The sequence below is a fragment of the Physeter macrocephalus genome, chromosome 10 (genome assembly GCF_002837175.3).
Source record: "Physeter macrocephalus isolate SW-GA chromosome 10, ASM283717v5, whole genome shotgun sequence".
NCBI classification, from domain to species: domain Eukaryota; kingdom Metazoa; phylum Chordata; class Mammalia; order Artiodactyla; family Physeteridae; genus Physeter; species Physeter macrocephalus.
In genome coordinates, this window is record NC_041223.1 from 55,161,767 (window position 1) to 55,184,530 (window position 22,764).

A 22,764-nucleotide genomic window follows, 5' to 3' on the forward strand; every position below is an offset into this window, starting at 1 on the left:
CCACGTGCCGCGGAGCGGCTGGGCCCGTGAGCCGTGGCCGCTCAGCCTGCGCGTCCGGGGCCTGTGCTCCGCAACGGGAGAGGCCCCAACAGGGGGAGGCCCGCATACCCCAAAAAAAAAAAAAAAAAAAAAAAGTTTTCCTAGATTATGTTTTGGAAACCTACTTAGTATACTTAGTAAAGAGATGTTGTCATGATTCACAACCTTTATGAAAGGAATCCACAAGGGTCTGTGAGATAAAACTGATAAGAGTTTCCTGCTCTGAGAGGAACATGATTAACTCTCAAAGCTATTAAAATCCATTTTCACACCTTTCGTTAATTTCAATTCCAGGCCACTTTAAGTCTCACTGCTTTTTAGTATACTTTTTTTATACACACAATGAATTCTTTTGTCATAATATATAAAAGAAAGTAGTTTCCTCGATTTGAAGAAGTGCAGGTACATTCAAATTACGAAAAGACTTTATCCACCCTCTTCTTGTTGGATTCTAAGTGGAAAAAATTATATATATTAAAGAAATTTCATGTCCGTGAAGCTTTGGTTATTAACACAAGACCATGTAACCATGGAGTCTAGTAGCTCTAGCATAAAACAGCTTATGAGCTTTTCTTTGAAAAGGATAATAAGTTTGATGAAAGTCCACGTAGTCTATGTATATGTAAATATTAGTTATGGGTCGCAACGTTTTGAAAGACAACTTTGTAGATAGTTAAATGGTTGAGAATTTAAAACATTAATAAAGTGATCTTCTGTTAATTTTCTCTTAATATGAGATGCATGAAGAAAAGCTAGCTTATTCAGGTCAGCTGGAAAGCCCAGCTGTTTTTACTACATAGCGTTGAGACTAAAAATAGGCAGATTCATCTACTTTAAAATTTTTATGCTAGTAATAAATACATTTATTGTTTAAAATAACATACAAGGGACTTCCCTGGTGGCGCAGTGGTAAAGAATCCACCTGCCAATGCAGGGGGCATGGGTTCAAGCCCTGGTCCGGGAAGATCCCACATGCCGCGGGGCAACTAAGCCCGTGCGCCCCAACTACTGAGCGTGCGCTCTAGAGCCCATGAGCCACAGCTACTGAGCCCGTGAGCCACAGCTACTGATCCCGTGTGCCACAATTACTGAAGCCCGTGAGCCTAGAGCCTGTGCTCCACAACAAGAGAAGCCACCGCAATGAGAAGCCCGCACACTGCAATGAAGAGTAGCCCCTGCTCTTCGCAACTAGAGAAAGCCTGAGCGCAGCAGCAGAGACCCAACGCAGCCAAAAAATAATAATCATAATAATAAAATAAATAAATAGAATAAATAAAATTTTAAAAAATAAATAAATAGAATAACATACAAAGATCCCATTCTCTAGATAAACTAGTATTATCAACATATTTTTTATTTATGTTCTGTCAGCATAGAACATATATACTATTTCACACTTATTTCCATCAATTCATATTTTTTTTAAAAGCCTCCAATGAGCTGATGGTGGAGCCAGTGACCTCTTGTGAACACGGTGCAGCTTGACCCAGACTCTGGTCTGAAATGGATCACGGTCACACCTACATGAGGCATTAACAGAAGAAATTTCATAAAAACATATTATTTGGGGGTAGATTCCCCAGAGGTTTGCTCTGGTTGCTGCTTATCTCTAAATTTCGTGTTTGATGGTTTCTGGGTTTGTAAGGGTTATGTTCCTGAATGTGCTGAGTCATGAGTGTGTTGGAGCAGCACATGTGAATCTAACAGAATAAAGTATAAAATATATACACTGTCGAATAGTCGAATAGTTTGCATGATGTCTGTCAAAGGTTTCCCTGGTAAATATTACTGTCCCAGGGAGGCTTCATACCACAATACGCACAGGTGAAATTTCTCAGTGAACTAATGTGGCTTCTTGAATGAAAGTATAAAGTCTGATAACCCCATACCTTATGCCCTACCTTTTGATAACTGTAAATGCACATGGCAGCAGTTCGTGGGTGCCCCTCTTCAAAACTAGAAACCACCACTTAAAAAGGTTTCCTTCAGTTAGTGTAAAATATGCCAGGATGAGAAACCAGGTGGCGTGATGCCTTGCATGCTGTCACAGGTCAGGTTCCCTGGGGAGCAGCCTCCAGAATTTCAATGGGGGTGCTTTCAAAACGTTCGCCTGTGCTGGGGAGTGAAGGCAGAAGGGGGCGAAGTTGAATGAAATCATGACAAGGGCCTCAGCCGGTCCTACAGGGAGCTCTTGAGCTGGGTTAGCCCTTCAACATTTTCCTAACTAGGGGTGAGGGGCCTGGGCCTTTATACCTTTATGCATTAATCAGTCATTGCACGTGGGATGAACCGAAAAGAACGTGTGACCTTGGGAGGGGTGGCTCTCTCTACCTGGAGGACAAAGCCCCAAGGTGCTCAGCAGCTGGGGGAGTGAGCGCTTCAGCAGACCCCAGTGTCCGCTACTCGCGCTGTCTGTCGGTGAGATGTATACTTGAGAATGAGTGTGTAGCTTGAGTGTGTGTTAGACATAGCTCTCTGAACCAGATACCTATGCCAGCATAGCAGCTATACGAATGGAAGGAGTCAAGCAATCACTTTTAGAGGAATTCTGCTTCCCTTTTAAAAATCAGTCAGGGGCCATCCATTCCCAAGAGCCTTCTCAAATGAATTTTTAAAATTTATTTTAAAATAAATTTTAAATCAGCATGCAAGACCCTAGTCCCTCAACCAGGGATCCAACCCACTCCCCCTGCAGTGGAAGCGCGGAGTCTGAACCTCTGAACCGCCAGGGAAGTCTCCCCGAGAGCCTTCTCAGATCTCAGTCTTCCTCCCAACTCGCTTCCCTGTTAGATGCTCCTCTCTGGCACTCTCGTCAGTGCTTTGTATTTCTCACTATTAATGTCTACAGTATAACTTTGTGTGTGTGTGTGTATGTGTGTGTGTGTGTGTGTGTGTCTAAGTGTCTAACCCTCCCACCTAAGCATAAGGTCTTGAATGCCCTGTCCTGTTCATCTGTGGGTTCCAGAGCCTGGTTCAGCCGCAGCAGATTCTCGGTAAATGTTGGTTGAATAAACAGCCTCAGCTCTGACTCCCCCAAATAGTGGACGGCTGTGTTTGGTGGCACATGTTAAATTGTGTCTCTGGTAAAGGAGATGGAAAGTTGGCTGGCGGCAGATTCTCCTGTTAAAACCAGCCACCTTTTGTGACAGTTTTATCTCCAACTTCATCTACCCCAGGAGCAAGGGAGGATGGCTTTTGGCTTTGTTTTTTATATGGTTATGGATAATGAATAGCTAAGTACCAGCAGATTTCCAAATGTTATGTAGCCTATCTGTGAATACCACATTCTTTGTACATTTGAATTTTTTCTCTTTCCAGATACTTGTATCAATACAGATGTTATTCCTGTCTCCCTTAATTAACATTTTCTAAAGATATTTAATCAGTACTCTAAATGTAATTCAGCAAATGACTTCACACAATTAGATTGTCAAAGTAACTTGTGTCTAAAGGGAAATACTTATAAAAAAATCGTCGGTAGCAAGAATGGTAAAGAGTTTTAACTTTCATCCTATTGGTGGTGTTTGAAATGCAATCAGTGGACTTAATATCAGCAAATGTCAATATTTTATTTACAGTAGTTCTTAGAATTTTGTTTTTGTTAATATTTATTTACATAAAAGGTAGATTTCATGAAATAAAATCATTTTGACTTAAGGAAAATTTGTTTAATATAGACATAAAGTAAAAGGAAGCTGCGATTTAAGAATTACAAATTTCATAATTGGTCAGTCTAGCATTATTGCAACCCTGTTGTGAAAAGTCAGTGCTTTTGAATGAGATTAATTGCTTCTAGAGAACACGGTTTTTCTAGCCTGTCTTTTTTTTTTTTTTTTTTTTGCGGTACTCGGGCCTCTCACTGTTGTGGCCTCTCCCGTTGCGGAGCACAGGCTCCGGACGCGCAGGCTCAGTGGCCATGGCTCACGGGCCCAGCCGCTCCGCGGCATGTGGTATCTTCCCGGACCGGGGCACGAACCCGCGCCCCCCGCATCGGCAGGCGGATTCTCAACCACTGCGCCACCAGGGAAGCCCTAGCCTATGTCTTATTGTTTAAAGAAAAACAATGTTTTGTGAACTGGAATTTATACTGTTCCTGAAGGCCTGAAGGGGCCCTTGGCTCTCCTGCTTTTCTGTTGTTTAAAGAAAAACAATGTTTTGTGAACTGGAATTTTAACTGTTCATGAAGGCCTGAAGGGGCCCTTGGCTCTCCTGCTTTTCTATCTTCCTTTTATCTGGATTTCAGGAAAGTCACTTTCTTCTGTTGAGATTTAAGTCTCCTCATCATCAACATTATTTTTGTCTTCCCCTCCCAGTGATTCCCAAAATTCGTTTTTTAAATTGTCTTGAAATAGTCTGAATGTGAGGCCGTGGTTGAATATGCATTGTTACTGATTAAATTTTAGTGGAAAAAGGTATATTTCTAAACTATATATTTTAGGGAAACAATGACTTATAAATGATTTTGAAATTTGAGACCTTGAGCATTTGAAATTCAGTGTTGTTTGCAGTTTAGCAGGTTTGTTTAAGTGGCTCTGGAATATCTCTGGGTGGTGATGAGAGAGTTATAGAGAAAAAGACTGACTTAATTGGCATCCCAACAGCAATTCCCTTGGGACTTCCTGCCTTAGATTAAATATAAACTGCTGCAACCATTTGGTGCAGGCAGAAATACTGAGAAAAACTCATTAGATGTGCTTGAGACAGCTGTCATCGAAGGTTTGGTGTGGTTCTTGCAGTGTTTTACTGCCCTATCATTCTGTTGGCTGAATCAGTGCAACTGAATTAGCCATCATTTATGATTGATGTAGCATGACTCTAAGCACTAAGCTATAAAGAGTCTGTCTTTATTTAAAGGACAAAAGACAAAAGTATGAAGTATTATTAATGAGGCTGCTTTCCATTACATTTAATAAAGTTATAGTTATGAGGTTGCTAATGTTATTCTTAGTATAGGATGGTTTAAAAATGAGGTGGAACTGAATTTCTAGACACTGGTTTATTAGCTATGTATATGAAAAGCTTAAGGAAAATGTATAAAAGGCTAGAAATAGAGTATATAACTCCCAGTGCAGTCAATGAAGGGAAAAAGTTTATAAAGAAATTTATATTAATACAGTGTGAAGGGAAAAGCAAGGTGACTAGAATGTTCAAAATTAAGATGTGGAAGCAGTAACAATTAATAAAGACAAAATATGGATTCTTAGAGTGAATTTTTAAACTCCATCAAGCCAGATGTTCATTTTAAAGAAAGCCACTTAAAATGTAATGACAGGTAATTTTCGGAAATACATTGAGGATGAGAATGGAGAAAATAATACATGGAAATCATAAATGTATGTGCAGTTTCTCCAAAACCATTTGACAGTCTTTGAAAAGACTAGAAGGAGCCTGGAAAGAGATAAAGAGAGTGCACCTGAGTAGTTCAGTGTCATGTGTAGTTTGTGACCAAAATTCATACTGCAAAATACGATTCAGTTTTTGGAAAGGAGACAACTTCAGAACTCAGAAAAAATGTCACCAAGAAAGAACAGCCAAATTAAATGGGACTTTTCTAGAATCTTTTATAAAACTGTACTTAGTTGGAATCCCACTTCTATTTCACAAGTACAAATTACCTCTGTGCTTTAAAATAATTGTTCTGAGAAAGAGATGTTTCACATCCAGTGTGCTGCCAAGTTCTTAAACATACTGGATGTTGTAGACACACACAGCTATTGTGACGAATTTACAAATGCAGAGAGCCCGGTTGACAGACAGCTGGTTTACCAAAACAAATCTGCTGATAGAAAGTGGATGGGCATTTCTGGAGAGCTGGAATCTAATTCCTCCAAGCCTAAAAACTCGATGCTGCTAGTAAGTAAAACCCTAAAAATAGCCTACTATGTAATAAGACAAAAGAAACTATATCATTGTTACTTTTTTAATTAATCATAAATATTATCCTTTTAATTAGTCTTATATTACATTCTTAATTCTTACATCTCTGTATTTTAAACATACATAATACTATACCCTAAAACTGTAATTATCCAATAAAGAATTAAAAATGAGTTAAACAAATAAAAGCATAATGACAAGTTTTTGCTTCTGGCCATGATGTGTAACTGATACTGGACTAACCCTCCTGCCGTAAACAGCTAGAAAACTATCCAAAGTAGACAGAGCATCCATTTGCAGATATTGGTCTGCAGGTATCACACGACTGTGATGTGTGAGAGAGATGTCATATGATTGCCCCAGCTTTCTGCCTGGAGGAATTTTCTGAACTCTGGCACAAGAAGGAGGAGCCCCCAGAATATTACAGTCTCACTGAACTAAGGCTCCAAAGATTGGAATTCAGGAAGACTGAAGCCACTGGAATTTGCAGGCACAGTGTCCAAAGTGGGATCCACCCACTAAGAGTCCCAAAAATCTCCTTGGCATCCCCCTGCATCTTAGGCTGACTATTGAGCGGTGCATGCATAGGATGAGGCTCCATGATTCAAGCTGAGAACAACCACCAGCGACTTGCAAGCTGTTAACTACCAGAGGTTTAACAAGTCTGGGAGACTTTCACATTCTAACCATTAAAGTAGAAAGGCCTTGTGAACACCCAGGGTATTCAGGAGAGACCCCAGAAAGGCCATCCATGCCTTTGCAGGAGGGCTGTAGACCTTCCCCAACAAAGTTTGAAAATAAACCTTAGATGGATCAAGCTGATCCACCAAATTAACTGCCTCAAAACATTTTAAAGAAAGACCAAAAAAAAAAAGCAAACCCGAATAGCATTAAAAATGTTCAAAATCCGATTAAAAAAATTCCTCAATATGTAAAGAAGCAGGAAAATGTGACTTACAACCAGGAGAAAAACTAGGCAATAGAACAGATCTAGAAATTACAGGTAGTAGAATTAGCAGACATAGACTTTTTGAAAGCAATTATAAAAATAATTTTAAAAGGATTTTAGGAAATGTTAGTGAATTATAAATGAACAAAGAAATAGGAAACATAAAAATAACCAAATATTCTTCTGGAGGTGAAAAATAAACTATCTGAATCAAAAAATTCTCTGCATGTGTTTAATAGCAGTTTAGATACTATAAAAGAAAATACCTGAATTTGAAGACAGCAAGTTTAAACTAAGCCACAGAAAAAAACTGAAACAAAAATGAACACAGTCTCACCAAACTGTAGAACAATACTAAGTGATCTAACATGATGTATTTGAAGTCCTCGGGTACGGGTGAGGGGACACAAAAATCATACGAGGAAAAAAACAGCCAAAAATGTTATGAATTTGGTAAAATAGACAAACCTACAGATTCAAGAAGCTCAACAAATCTGAAAGAAGCTACTGCAGCAAAGCCCATTATAAACAATTCGTAGAAGACCAAAGATAATAAGAAAAATTTAAAAGCAGCCAGGTAAGAAAACACATTACGTTGTACATAGGGAGAAAAACATGAATGACTTCTCATGTGAAACAATGCAGGTCAGAAGACAGTGGAAAGACACCTTCTTTTTTTTTTTTTATTTTTTTTAAAGTTTTTATTGGAGTACGGTTGCTTTACAATGTTGTATTAGCCTCCACTGCACAACAAAATGAATCAGCCATACACATACAGATATCCCCTCCCTTTTGGACTTCCCTCCCATTTAGGTAGAGTTCCCTGTGCTATACAGCATGTTCCCATCGGTTGGCAAGACACCTTATGAAGCCTCCCTTGACTGCCATATTTAAAACTGCAGTCCCTCCCCACACATCCTGCCTCGCTTACCCAGACCTGTTCATGTTCTGTATGGCATTTAGCATTTTAGAACAGACTGTGTTACTCCATATTTATGGGCATGTCTCCTCCACTAGGATGTAAACTTTTCCCCCTTGATTTATTCACTGATTTATCTGTAGCATCTAGGAAAATGTCTTGCTCATAATAGCTGCTTAGCAGCTATTTATTGAATGAATAAATGAAGGAATAGCAGTTGTTGGTAAGTGCATTCGTCAGGGTTCTCCAGAGAAACAGAACCAATGGAATATATGTATATATAATATATATATATATATAGAGAGAGAGAGACTTGTTTAAAGGAATTGGCTAACATGATTGTAGGGCCTTGACACTTCCAAAATCTACAGGGTAGGCCGACAGGCTGGAAACCCAGGGAGGAGTTTCAGCTTGAGTCCAAGGGCCATCTGCTGGCAGAATTCCTTCTGGCCAGGGGAGGTCAGTCTTTTTCTATGAAGGCCTTCAACTGACTGGTTGAGATTGACCCACATTATGGAGAATAGTCAGCTTTACTCAAAGTCCACCAATTTAAACGTTAACCTCATCCAAAAAAAACAGCTTCACAGAAACATCTAAAATAAACCAAATATATAGGTCTTGTGGCCTAGCCAAGATGACACATAAAGTTCACCTTCAGAGTAGAATGTGGAAAACAGGACAGCCGATATGTGAGTGTAAGTCAATACAACCAGTTAGGAAAATAATTTGGCAACATCTAGTAAAGTTGAGTATGTGCATATCATACCACTGAGCAGTTTTACTTGTAGTTATGTACCCCGGGAAACATGTATATGAGGCCACGATAAACATGTTCAGAAATTTTTTAAAGTATTGCTTGTAATAAGGACAAAAACCACAAAGGAAGAAAATGGAAATAATCTAATTATGTGGTAGGAAAATGGATCAATTAGTTGTGATGTATTCCTAGATTGGAATATTTTACAGCAGTTAAAATAAGTGAAGCAAATATACATGTATCAACATGGATTAATTTTTTTAATTATATTGAATGAAAAAGGTTGCAAAAGGATGTATATAGTCTGATACTACTTATATCAATTTTGACAACTCAAAACCATAATGTATTATTTGTTGCATTCGTTTTTTATCAGGGTTCTTTTTGCTACCTAAGATTCTCCTGTTTAATATTTTAAAAGAAATCCACTGAAGCACAGGTCTTTTATCTCTGCTGCCTTGTGATATATAGGGGACTAAAGATACGCATAAAAAGTTGTTTAGTTGTTCAGTAGAAACTTGCTAATGTGACCGGTATGAACCACAAATGAACGTTTGTGCATCTGTGCCCATTTTGCTAATTCTTGCTCATTTAGAACAGCTTTTAAAATGTGTAACCTGTGACAAAATTTCAAATTCAGGGACATTTATATTCAAAATGACAGATTGCGTGTATTTTTCAGTTAAAGAATAGACTATTTTTTTTAACTTTTAAAAAATTTAAGTGTAATTGACATAGAATATTGTGTTAGTTTCAGGTGTACAACATAGGGATCCAACAAATACGTTACAAACGATCACCGTGACAAGTCCAGTAACCATCTGTCACCATACAAAATTATTACAGTATTATTGACTGTAAAGAATAGACTTTAAATAAAAGTCACACTGAGTCATGGCATTCAGTTATATATAAATATTTTCAACTTAAATATTTCACTGTGTTTTGTTAAAATAAACTGTGATTAACAGTGAAATAAGTTAAAAAATTGATGTTCACCTTTTCTTCTGATAACTTTCTTATCCAATCCAACTGTTTGGGGTAAAGATACTGCATTTGCGGTGAACCTTTATTTTTTACTTAATATTTAACAGTGTTCTCACGAAAAAATATATTCTCATCAGCCCCGTGTGCTGTTTTTGTTCCCTTCATAGTTATCTGACGACGGTCACTACGTCTTGTTGTCGATAAGGGAGGGGTGTGATCCTGTAAACCGACTCTGGTATTGTGACCTCCAGCGGGAACCCAGTGGCATCACCGGTAAGCTGTCTTTCAAACACGGATGATTACTCCAGGAAGCTCCATTAAAAAGCAAATATGTTGGTCTTCTAATTGATTTCCCAAGAAACCTTCTTCAGTTTAGCCACGTCATCTCAGTTCATATGATTTTTTATTTCGATATTATTCCTTAAAATGAAAAGAAATTGAATGAAGCTCTTTGTTGGCTTTAGCATTTTCTCTGTAGATTGAGGCTAACCATATTTTTTGCATGCTTAGGAGTGTGAAAGTTTCCTGTCCACACTGCACATGAAGAGTGTTTGGGGGAAACTGACCCTTTGGTCTGTGAAGCATTATGACTGTCTAGATGTAATGGTGCAAGCTGTCACAGGAAAGAGATAGGACACTAGTGACAATTTATTTGGTTAAAAGATGATCACAGGACAACTGCACAGTACTGAACACACGTACAATGTCAGCCTGATTTTGCTTCCTGAAACGATATGTAAGCATAGGACCAGCCAGTTACAAGTTCTAGACATGGCTCATTTTAAATGTTGTTTTCTTCCAACATTTATTATCATACTAGCACCATCATCAAGCATTAAAGCTTTTCAGCTGCACTATTTACTATGCTGAAAATTCTCAGACCCAAAAACTCTTATCAGGGATACACTAGCACCCAGACAAGGATACAATTACACCATGTTCTGGTTAATGTAAAATAAATATATTTTAGAGATAGTTGACACAAATTTTCAAAATATACAATATTGAGTACATTTCTAATTGTTGATTAGATTACCCCATTATTAGTATCTAATCTATATTACATTATGATCAGAAAATATATACCTATTTTTATTATTGATTGGACACTGCATCATTTTTAAACTTCTCTGAGCAAGATCTGTATCCTAACATTCTTAGCTGTTACAGAGCACCATTCACACATACAGCAGGATGAAGTCATCTCTCTTCTAATATTAAATATATATCCATTGAATAAAGCTACATTTTTTTTTTCTGTTTGGAAAAAAAAAAAAGATACACCCATTTTGATCTCAAGAAAATTGCATCCACCACATCAGTTTTCACATTCTCTGACAGGAGCACACCACCGCCCAAGAATCGCTCACTTGAGTTGCAAGTCTAGGTCTGCATAGAGCTGAGCTTGGAAGGTCAAATCGGAAAGAAACTAACAGCAGTTATTGTGCTGCTGTCCTGCCCAGTGTTCCTCTGTGGGTCTAGGATGGTGGAAGGGACTTGGCCTTTCTCCAGTTTATTAAAAATTTCAGTTACAGTGTTCCTCCAGAGAGTGCTGCTTTCATTTTGTATTTATTACTTCATTATATCTTTAAATTATTAGGTAGCCTAGTTTTTTAAAGGTACACAAATTGTCTTCTCTGCAGCTGGCGTAAATTAAGCAGTTTCATCCACTTATTCATATACTGAACTGCTATTGCTCCATCCACTTTAATAATAGATGGTAATACTTTGAATGAGACTTAGCAAGTGCTGGCACCTCTGTTTTCTCCCTGACCTCTTGGTCCTTACCTTTTTTTTTTTTTTCCACTACCTCTTCCCCCACTCAGCACTCGTGAGAGATTAGAGAAGAGGGTGTGATACCCAGAGATTGGGATTCCAGAAGGAAGGCAGTACAGAGGTGCACAGGTGCACTAGAGGTGCATGAGAGAGAAACAGGGAAGCATCCAAGAAGTCCTAGTGGCTGGGGAGGACTCAAGATGGCGGGATAGGAGGACGCAGAATCCACCCCTCCTCACAAGTACATCAAGAAACCCACTGGCTCTGATGCATTCAGATTGGAAGGCATTATTTACCACATAAGCCAGGTCCTGGCCTCCCTCCCGACTTGATCTTTCCTTAGCTTATGTGACCATTGTCTTCTCTGTTTCCTAGATGGTTTTGTGTAGCTTAGATGAAGAGCCCAGCACAGAGTAAGCACTCAGTAAACGTTAGCAATTATTCTTGTCCAAATTGTTCTCTTTTTCTCTCTTTCTTTACAAATTCTTACAGAGGAACTTTAAGATTATTTTGTCATGATCTGAACAAAATCCAGCTATGTTTGACTAGAGCTATGTGTAAATCTATAAATTTATTTGGGACTGTATCTCTGAGTTGCATAGGAACTACATCTTTCTTACTAAAGGTATTTCTAGGTGTTTTATGTTTGTGAAATATTGATGGTTTGTGAATGTATCTTCAAGGTTTAACCAGAGAAGCAGAACCTGTAGGATATATATATTAAGAGATTTATTGCAAGGAATTGGCTTACATGATTATGGGGCTGGCTAGGTAAGTCTGAAACTAGTAGGGCAGGCCATCAGGAAGGGCAGGCTGCCATCCACAAGTGGAATTTCTTCTTATTCCTGGAAGCCTCAGCTCTGCTGGAAGGCTCAGGCCTACCTAGATTATCTAGGATAATCTCCTTTAGTTAAAGTCAACTGATTATGGTCTTTAATCATATCTATAAAATACCTTCACAGTAACACCTAGATTAATGTTTGATCGATTAACTCAGGACATCAGCCTAGACAAGTTGAACTAGCAAAAAGACCGTCCCAGTGAGCTCGTGGAACACCACATGGAAGACAGTAGAGCAAATAAGTCTTATGATACTAACCTGATGTCATTTTATAAGAAGGTTAGGGCTTCCCTGGTGGCGCAGTGGTTGAGAGTCCGCCTGCCGACGCAGGGGACACGGGTTCATGCCCCGGTCTGGGAAGATCCCATATTCTGCGGAGTGGCTGGGCCCGTGAGCCATGGCCGCTGAGCCTGCGCGTCCGGAGCCTGCGCTCTGCAACGGGAGAGGCCACAGCAGTGAGAGGCCCTTGTACCGCGAAAAAAAATAAAAAAGAAGGTTACTAAACTGACCAGTATGTGAAATTCATTGTGTCATTCAGAAAAATACATAATATACTGTTGACAAGAAAGTAGAATTTAAGTGAGTAAGGTAGGTGAATTTAAGCTGTTGAGTTGTACACAGATGGGTTAGGATCAGTTTGGAGAGTGTTCCCAGTGATAGCTCCTAAATTCTGGGTGTAACACTGGGCCTGTAATCTTTTTTAAATTGTTGCTTTATTAGTATTAAACTCGTGGGTAACATAAACCTCAGAGGAGCTCTTCTTTTGAATGGTGGTCTTGGGATTCTGAAAGCTCTCAACAGTTGCAATGATTGACCAGTACTAAGAAGATGAGCTGGAAATCAGTTTCCATCCATGGGTTCAAAAATCAATTGTGTAGGTCAAGATTAGAGAGATCTTGGGTCTTTTTGTTTTTTTTAATTGATTGCTGCTTCATTGTGAGTTAATAATATGATTATAACTGATTAAAAAAACAAGTACTGTGCGTGAGTTTAACTGTTGAAGACACTAAGTATATTTGGTTTGTAACGGGGGAGACATAGCAGATGGATATCATAATCATAAAATTTTTTAAATAGTTCTTATTAATTACAGTTGAGTATATTGAGACAGTAACCTTAAGACTGTCAAATCAGATGTGAATTTTAATCTCAGCTCTACCTCTAAATAATTGGTGACCTTGAGAAAGTTATCCTTTTCTCTTAATATTTCCACAACTACAAATGAGGCAGTGATACCTACTTCATGAGGAATAATGAAAATGCATAGAAAAGGGCCTAGCAGGGTTCCTGGCATACGGTGGGCTCTCAAGTATGCCTTCTTTATCCTTTTGTTTTCTGACTGAAAGGGGAATATTTGGAATCACTGCACCATGGTTTTAGGTAGTGGATTAAAATAGATTGAAGATGCCCTAAACATAATTTATCTTCAGTATCGAAGCTGCTCCAAACACAGATCTTGATTTTGACTTGTTTTCTGTAAAACCCGATTAATAATCAGAAAAGAGGCCTTACATCAAAGAAAACATGAAGAGGTGTGCCTCTCATGGGAGATATGTTTAATTTTGCAGGTTGATAACTGAAAATTCCAGGGGGCATATGCCCAGTTGGTGACTGTGACTACCACCTAGGATCTTTTTCTTGCTGTTTCCTTACTGCTCCCCCATTTTTGTTACCCTGTTTAAACTAAGGAGAAGAATAATTAACATTTAAGTTAAATGCAAAATACGCTAGTTAACTGAAATATTAGGTGAGTTAAACCTGAATAGCTGGTGACTGAAAACTAAATCCAGTGTTATAAAATCGTTAATGTTATATTGCTGAAATTGATATCCCTTTTGATAACCTCAGGTCTTTCTGTTATAATTTTAATCATTTTTACCTTAAAGTCAGGGAGATTTATCAGTATTTTACTGTACATTAATTTTTTATTTATTAGGGCACCACTAAATTGCCTGTCTGGAGAGCTAAATAATTTCACTTAAGCTCTTTTATAACATTTCCATCATCTTTGTCTCCCAGGAAACCTTTCTGCCTGTGTGCAGTTTGCAATAAGAAGCACAAAAAAGTGGCCAATGGCTCCTTAATATCATAGAAAAAGATAAAATGAAAATAAAACTACATAAATACAGAATGGAAAAAAATCTTAGAATGTTGAGAATGAAAAGTGTTCTCTCTGATTATGATTTACATTCGTCATGTCAATTTGATTTTCTGTTCAAGGACTAACTGACCTTCTTACTACGTGCTGCTCTGTGAGCTTAATCTCTCTCCTGTTACCCTTTGCCTCTCTTCGGAGAACCTCATTTCTGCCATTTACATTTGCAGTATTTTTACTTAGTGGTAATACGAACACATTTCTTGCAAACAATGGGCCGTAGCCTTTCCACAGGAACTGCAGTTCCTGTAGCTGCTCCTGTCCTTACCTGTCTGAACAGGTAACTCCCCTGACTCACTTCACTCGCCACTGTACGGAAATGGCACTAGGCCCATCATCTGGGCATTAGAAGTCTGCATAATTTTCCACGTGTTCAAAACGGCTAAGCAGGCCCCCTCCAAAGAATATCGCACCCTCTTTTGGGCTGGCTGCCAGAGACGTGTTCCAAGTCACTATCAGCTTTCTCTGGGAGAAGAGGGAATTCTGCCTTAGAAGTTACCATGCTTCCTCATGCTTTTGGTTGATACTTTTCCCTCTGTAGTTGGCCCTTCTTCCCCCCCACCCTTTCCCCTATTCTGATTTCTTTCTCTCTCCATATAAAAACACTGTGTGAGTATTTTTAAGCTGCATGAGATCAGGGATCTTGTCTGTCTTGCTCTTCTTGGAGTCCCCAGCACCTAGAACAGTGCCTGATGACAACAAAGATTCTCTCCTTGACCAGACTTTAGTCAGGCTCCTCTGAGCCTCTTCTCAATTAGGTCTCAGCCTTAGTTCCTTGCCCCCCCACCCTCTTTGCTTGGCCTACATAGCCCAGTTGTTGTGAGAATCCTGCTAAGTCAGTTTAAAGACAGTCCCTTACCCCTGATATCTGATCAAATTCCTCATTCCCCTGTCCATTCCCCACATGCTTGACCTGCCTTCAACAAGAATCCCCCTAACCTGATATCTTCTCTTAGTAGTTTTTGATCACCAGTCCCCTCATTCTGCACATTGGCTATAAATCTCCAGCTGTCTTTTCTGTATTTGAGTTCAGCCTGACCTCTGTCCCTAATTGCAGTAGTCTTGACACCTATCCCAATAGTCCTGAATAAAGTCTTCTTTACCTTTTTACAAGTGTCAGAGTAACTTTTCTTTAACACAGACTCATAGAAAGCGGGCACCAGCTTGTCTCCAGCAACTTCCCTTGCCCCTTTAGGGATCCCGTGCTCAGGTGGCCCTGCTTGAGAAGCCATCCTCCATCTGTAACTGTTAATTTAATTGTATTTTGAATCTTTACCCTTCTGGCCTCCAAGCTGTTTTAAATTAAATTTTTGTCCTTTATTTAACCCTGAGAACAATCAAAAAGTACAGACTATGTTTCTCCAGTCCTGTGTATTATATGAGCAGAAGATTTCTGCTTCTCTTATTTAAAATTGAAAGTAAAAAGGTATCCAGGTATCAGGACACCGGGGAGGCATGACATTTTATTAGTTCTGCAATGGAAAAGACAGCTGTGTCTTGACTCCTGTGATTCTTAATGTGATTCATGCATGCAGATTAGTTGAAATTAATCATCCTGAACCTTGCAAGAAAATGATTTTGTCTGGATTTTCTTAGTTATATTTTCTGTACCTTTCTAAATCAAGACTACTATTTCTTTTGAGATATACACACACACACACGCACACACACACGCGCACACACACACACACACACTTTGTTTCCTAAATTTGTTATAAATATTTTGAATACATAAAGTTGCTTCATGTAGACTAAATTTAGAATAAATTTTCACGTATTTTTTACGTTACAGTTAAATATCAGGCCTCAGAGTTGTCTGTTTTCACTCCAATATGTGGGCTTCTAAAATTTTTAATGAAAACTTAATTTAGGGACTTCCTGGCGGTCCAGTGGTTAACACTCCATACTTCTAATGCAGGGGGCGCAGGTCAGGGAACTGAGATCCCACATGCTACACAGCGCAGCCCAAAAATATATATATTAAATAAATAAATAAATAAATACTTTGAGGAAGAGCTACAATTTAAAAGTTTCTGAATTCCAAATAAATGCACCTAATAAAGTTTCATTTAAAAAAATGAAAAGAGGGCTTCTCTGTGGTGCAGTGGTTGAGAGTCCGCCTGCTGATGCAGGGGACACGGGTTCATGCCCCGGTCCAGGAGGATCTCACCTGCCGCGGAGCGGCTGGGCCCGTGGGCCATGGCCACTGAGCCTGCGCGTCTGGAGCCCGTGCTCCACAACGGGAGAGGCCACAGCAGTGAGAGGCCCGCGTACCGCAAAAAAAAAAAAAAAAAAGAAAAGAAAGAAAAGTTAATTTTGAGAGGGCCCCGTACCCCAAAAAAAAAAAAAAAAAAAGAAAAGAAAGAAAAGTTAATTTATACCCTAAAAGTATAAAAGATGGTTTTCAACACTTACACATATTTAACTTTGTGTATTAATTTCTAACTATTCTTATTGGAAAAGTGGAAGACACTACAAACTTCTTTTAAATTTGGTTACTTCTGTTGTCTTTACATTATCAAGAAGTGTATGTAAGGTTCAGTATGAAATGTAAGATTGTGTGAATGTTATATTTAGTCATGAAGCAGACATTAATTGGTGCCCACTTTGTGCCAGGCGCTGTGTTGGGTGATGGCAGTGATGACAGCCCATCCCCTCCGGGTGTGTGCTCCCTGTCGGCTGGACGGAGGCCATGAGACGGCCAGTGCACAGCATCAGGTCTTATCAGTTGTGCTGTCATCAAGCATACATGCCCAGGCTCAGAGTTAGGACCTCTCTGGAGTTTGGAAACTCTAGACTCACTTCTCTCTGTTGTCTTTTTTTTTTTTTTTTTTTTAATATTTATTTATTTATTTATTTATTTGTGTTATTTATTTATTTATTTGGCTGCATCAGGTCTTAGTTGAGACACATGGGATTTTCGTTGCGGCATGCGGGATCTTTTGTTGCAGCACACGGGCTTCTCTCTAGTTGTGGTGCACAGGCTCAGTAGTTGCGGTGCGCAGGCTCAGTTGCCCCGCAGCATGTGGGATCTTAGTTCCCTGACCAGGGATTGAACCTGCCTGGATTCTTAACCCGAAACTCTAGACTCACTTCTCTCTGTTGTCTTTTTTTTTTTTGTTTTTAATATTTATTTATTTATTTATTTATTTGTGTTATTTATTGATTTATTTGGCTGCATCAGGTCTTAGTTGAGACACATGGGATTTTCGTTGCGGCATGCGGGATCTTTTGTTGCAGCACACGGGCTTCTCTCTAGTTGTGGTGCACAGGCTCAGTAGTTGCGGTGCGCAGGCTCAGTTGCCCCGCAGCATGTGGGATCTTAGTTCCCTGACCAGGGATTGAACCTGCCTGGATTCTTAACCCCTGGACCACCAGGAAAGTCCCTCTGTTGTCTCTTTTGTTTGTTCTCTTTTCTTTTGGGTTCTTTCATTTTTCTGTAGAAGGTCAGATACTTTATTCTCTATTTTATAGGATAATCAGCAGCAAGAGACACTGACCATTTGGCCCTATTCTGAATTAATGTACAACTTTATCAGAGGTTTTTAAATAGAATCCGTAGGAAGTAATTGTTAGGTGCAAAGAACTATAAATTCTAAAATCCTTGTTGCTGGTAATTTAACACCCTTCTTTTTCAGTGTAGCTATCCTTAAAACAGACCTGAAATGGTCTTTGCTCATGTCACAGCATTTATGAAGGGTTTAGGGAGAAAAGATGGGTGATGCTGACATACTGATTTTTGTAAGGAAATAGCAATTTATCCTATACTTCACCCAGACTTTCACTAACCTGTTTCTCAGCTTTTTCCTTTTTTGCTGAAAGTTTGATCATTTTCAGCACCCACCATGTGTTCATTTTAATGCTTTCATGTCTTTAAAGAAAACTGGCTTTCTCCTGCGTGAGAAATCAATCTACCCTACATGGTAACGTAGAACTACCAAAGAAAGCTCAGTGTTTATCAGACACTTAAATTGTTCACTCAGCCATCTCTGGCAGTACAAGGCAGATGACCTCTTGTTTCTAGGTAGCTGGGACAATTTTGACTCCCATGTTCATGCCTGGTGGGGCTGGACATCTTTTGGAGATGGAGAGGAAAGGAGGAGATAAACATTCAAGAAGCTTGAAACAGATGAGTTGTCTAAAGTTTAGCAAAGTCATCAGGGTGTTAAAAGTCAGACCAACAGGGGAGGAGGGCTTCTGTGAAAGGCAGGGAATTATTAGAAAATAAGTCTGTGTTTCAGAGTGGGAATGCCAACAAGCCAAAAGAATTGGAACGTCGAAAGACAGTATAAAAATAAGAAGCAAAACATGAATTTTGAAGTAAAATATGAAGTACTAGTGATAAAATTAATAATTTTACTAATTTTTAAGTTAGTGATTGTAAAAGTTTTTTCTAGGAAAATGGCTATGTGCCCTGAGAGATGGAAACTAGATTTTATTAGTCCGCCGTTAGCAAACAGTGCTGTTCAGAAGCCACATTCAGCTTATTTTTGTCATTTGAAGAATGCTGGGGTTATTTGGGATGGTAGTAAGTATTGTTTATTTAGCATTTCCTGTGTGCCAGGTTCTGAGCTATGCGTGTAGATATTTCACTGTCTTCTTAACAACCTCTGAGGAGCACATGTTGTTATCCCAAGGAAACTGAGGCTGGTGAGGCCAATTAGCTTTCCTGATGCCACTGAAAGATTCAGACCCAGGTCAGTTGAATTCCATGCCCATGCTCTAACCATAACCATGTGGCAGTTGTGACAGAATGAAGGCATCAGGCCAGAGAGGACAGCAGACTTCTGCTCTCCTCAGCCCTAGAGCATGAGTTGTGCGTGCTCTGCATTAGTTACTGTTGTTAGAGGCCAGACCCTCTGTTTTGTCAAATGTAAGCGCACTTTTTAGCTCTTATCACTAGAGAGCTTACAAAACGTTTTCTAAGCAATGTAGTTAATACCATTGATTTTCAAAGAAAGCAATAATACAAGTAACAACTTTGCTCTAGGGAAAGCTTTAGATTACTTATTTTAAGCTCACCTTCACTCAGTAGACAAATCACTCCCCCACCAAGAAGCAGGTTTATAAAAAGTAATTTTAACTTGAATGTGGAGAAGTTTGGGAGTCGAATTCTGTTGGCTTCAGAGGGAAGTATACCACTTACAGACAAAAAGACCTCAGAAAAAGTGGGCAAAAAGGGAGATGGTTGGAGAGTCTAGCCACATCTCTTTTTTTCAAGTACCTTTCCTATTTCCCATTAAATCAACAGTGTTTTAACGTGTGAATAGCAAAACTGAATGAGCGCCATTGTTCAACTGGAATACCTTTTCTTTTAAATTATCTTGTGGCCAAAGCCTGAGGAGCAAGGGTTTCTGGAGAGCCAAAGGATTTCATGAGTCCTCATTTTAAACATGCTGCCCTGTGAGCCTGTACTTTGAACAGCTTTTCAGATTTTAATGGATTTGTAAAAATCCAGCCACATTCCTAAGTCTGCATGAATATATGACTTGTGTGTATTTATGACTAAAGTTAATACTTCAGAAATTGGTGGCAGATAATGGCCACAAACATTTTTATTGTTTTGGTGCTCTTTGGAGCTGGGTTATTTAAAACAAGTGCACCACATCTTCAGGCTCACCTGACTATACAGAGGTACTGAAGGAAATTTCTGCTGTGTTTTGCCTTTGGTGGATGTTTCAGTGACTTTTTTGCAGGCAGGGGGAGGTAGGGTCATAATAAATACCACTGCAATGGCTGAAAGACCTTTTCAGCAGAAACCATAAGATGGTTACTTCGAGAAATAAAGGTTTCACATCAGAAGATGTTTTATTGTCAGGGGAACATTTAAAGAATCTGACATTTCCCTGAACCAAGACTCTGTGTCTACAAATGTCACAGTCCAGAAAATTGTGTTTCATCATTCTTATTATAAACAAATGTAGCTTTCTGACTATCTGCAAATTTTGCATTGCCAACTAATTTTTTAACTTATAAGGAATAGTCTTTGGGTTTCTTTTCCTTTAAAGTATTGTTTTATGTAAACTAAGATGCAGTTTTCTTTGAATGGATCACCTGCTTTTGAGGTTAGCAGTTTGTCACTGGAAAAAAAAAATGTTTGGCTCAGATGCAGAACTTAATTGTTTATGGAAATTAATTGTAAGGATTTCTGTTTGTAGGAGTGTAGCAGATGATACACTCTGAATAATCTCCCAATTGAAACAACTGAAATGTTGTAAAAAGTTAATAAAGCATCTTACTAAGTATATTGCTAATTGGCACAAAGGAAGAGAAATCATAAAGACCAAAGACAAAATGAAAGCAGGAGTCCTGGGATGTAAGCTGGATTGTCCCAGAATGTTTCTGCTGGGCCTTGAGGCTGAGCTTCCCTTTGGTGGTGGTGTAAGGATTATTGAGAAATAAACCCACCGGTGTTGGAGCCAGGGAGTAGGGGAAAGGCAGGGTATAGTAAGGAAACCTGCCTTGGAGGTTTGTCTCTACCTTGGAGGCAGGATGTGAATTCTCCTAAAACATGAGAAGGGCTGACCTTCACGTGGTTGCAAGTTGAATTGATTGTCTCGATGAGGTCCAAAAATCCTCATGCCAAGAATTTAAAGTGCTCCCAGGTTGGTTGCCTCCCAAGAGGCAAACAGAAGCCAAATACAAATCTTGTCTGAAATAGTGTCACTTCAACCCAGGCCTTCAAGAATTCTCACAGATAGTGTTTCAAGGGAAGTCAGTTCACAATCAGAAATCACAGATCAGATGAAGAAATTCACCAGCATGAGAAGTAGAGCCAGCAGATTCACACCAGAGTGGAATTATCAGATTTCTAATGTAAAATAAGTGTGTAAATACACTTTTAAAAATAGTGATGCTGCTTTTTAAAAAAAAATAAATGAGAAGCTTGGAAACATAAGCAAGAAACAAGATATTGTAAATAATGACCAAACCTATTTGGAAGAGGATGAAGTAGAACTTCTAAAAATAAAAAAATGATTAACATTAAAAATTAAGTTATTAGATTAAAGAAGAGATTAGACATAGCTGAAGAGAGAATTAGTGAAAGTGAATATTAAAAGAAATTACATAGAATGCAGCCCACCAAGAGGTGAAAAGCATATGAGTGGTTAAGAGACACGGAGAAGGGCTTCCCTGGTGGCACAGTGGTTGAGAGTCTGCCTGCCGATGCAGGGGACATGAGTTCATGCCCCGGTCCGGGAAGATCCCACATGCCGCGGAGCGGCTAGGCCTGTGAGCCATGGCCGCTGAGCCTGCGCATCCAGAGCCTGTGCTCCGCAACGGGAGAGGCCACAACAGTGAGAGGCCCACGTACCGCAAAAAAAAAAAAAAAGAAAGAAAGAAAGAAAAAAAGAGACACAGAGAAGAGCAGATTGGGGCCATCCAGTCTGCAGAAGACAACAACTGGCCAAAGATGTAAAAATGAAAATGATGTAGCTTTTTTAATATCCAAGTAGATTTCAAAGCAAAATGCATTACTAGAGATAAAACTCTATAATCATAAAAGGTTCAATTCAGTTTTATTTAGATATAATAATTCTAACTGTGTATATATCTAAGAGCATGATTTCAAAATACAGAGAGTAAAAGTTAACAGAAATATAATAATGAACAAATCTACAATCATAGAGAAACATTTTAACAGACTTTTTCTTTGACTGATAGAAAAAATGGCCCTCTAAATCAGTAAATATATAGATTTGAACAAAAGATTAACAAATTACTTAGTAGACATTCTTAGCATATCACAGGGAAAGTCTGCAAAATACACGTTCTTTTTGGTCACATACAGGAAGATTTTAAAATCATTTAAGAAAAAATAAATTAGGCCACAAAGCTTTTCTCAACAGATTTCAAGATTGAAATCATACAGAGTATGTTCTTTGTGTACAGTAAGATTTAACCAGAAGTCAGTAACAATAACCAGAGGATGAATAATCTCACAAACATAATATAAGGTCAGATATCAAGAATAGAAAGAAATCAGATGCAAAAGAATACATGTGGTATGGTTTCATTCTATTAGAAGTTCAAAAATGAGGCAAAATTAGACTATAGTGTTTGTGGCTGCATGTTAAGGCAGAAAACGAACAAAGAAAAATAAGAAAATGATTATCATAAAAGGGTGATAATTTCCTTCAGGAGGGAGGGCCTTGTTCAGAGCATCATAGCACAAGAAGTTCCTTCTTGTTCTGTCATCAAAAATATATCAACTGTCCTTAAGTGCTTATTCTTCCAGATGAACTTCAGAATGATGTTGTCAGATTCCCTAAAAAGCTCATTTGGATTTTGGAATTGGAATTGTGTTAAATTTGTAGATTTCTTCTGGAATTATTTGCACCTTTGAAATACTGAGTCTTCCTATCTAGGGATATGGTATGTGTTTCCAGTTATCCAGGTTTTGTTTGCTGTTGTTGTTTTTTAAGGTTCCTTAGAAAAATTTTAGAGCTTTTCTCATAGAGTC

General features: G+C 38.7%; 1 protein-coding gene across 1 annotated transcript in view; it reads left to right on the forward strand.

Annotated features, from left to right (window-relative positions):
* PREP (prolyl endopeptidase) overlaps window positions 1-22,764 on the forward strand; it is a 148,245-nt gene that overhangs the window by 43,079 nt on the left and 82,402 nt on the right. Inside the window, exon 7 of the mRNA XM_024115546.3 lies at window positions 9,696-9,801. Within this exon, the coding sequence (XP_023971314.1) occupies window positions 9,696-9,801 (106 nt within the window). The remainder of the gene's footprint in view (window positions 1-9,695; window positions 9,802-22,764) is intronic.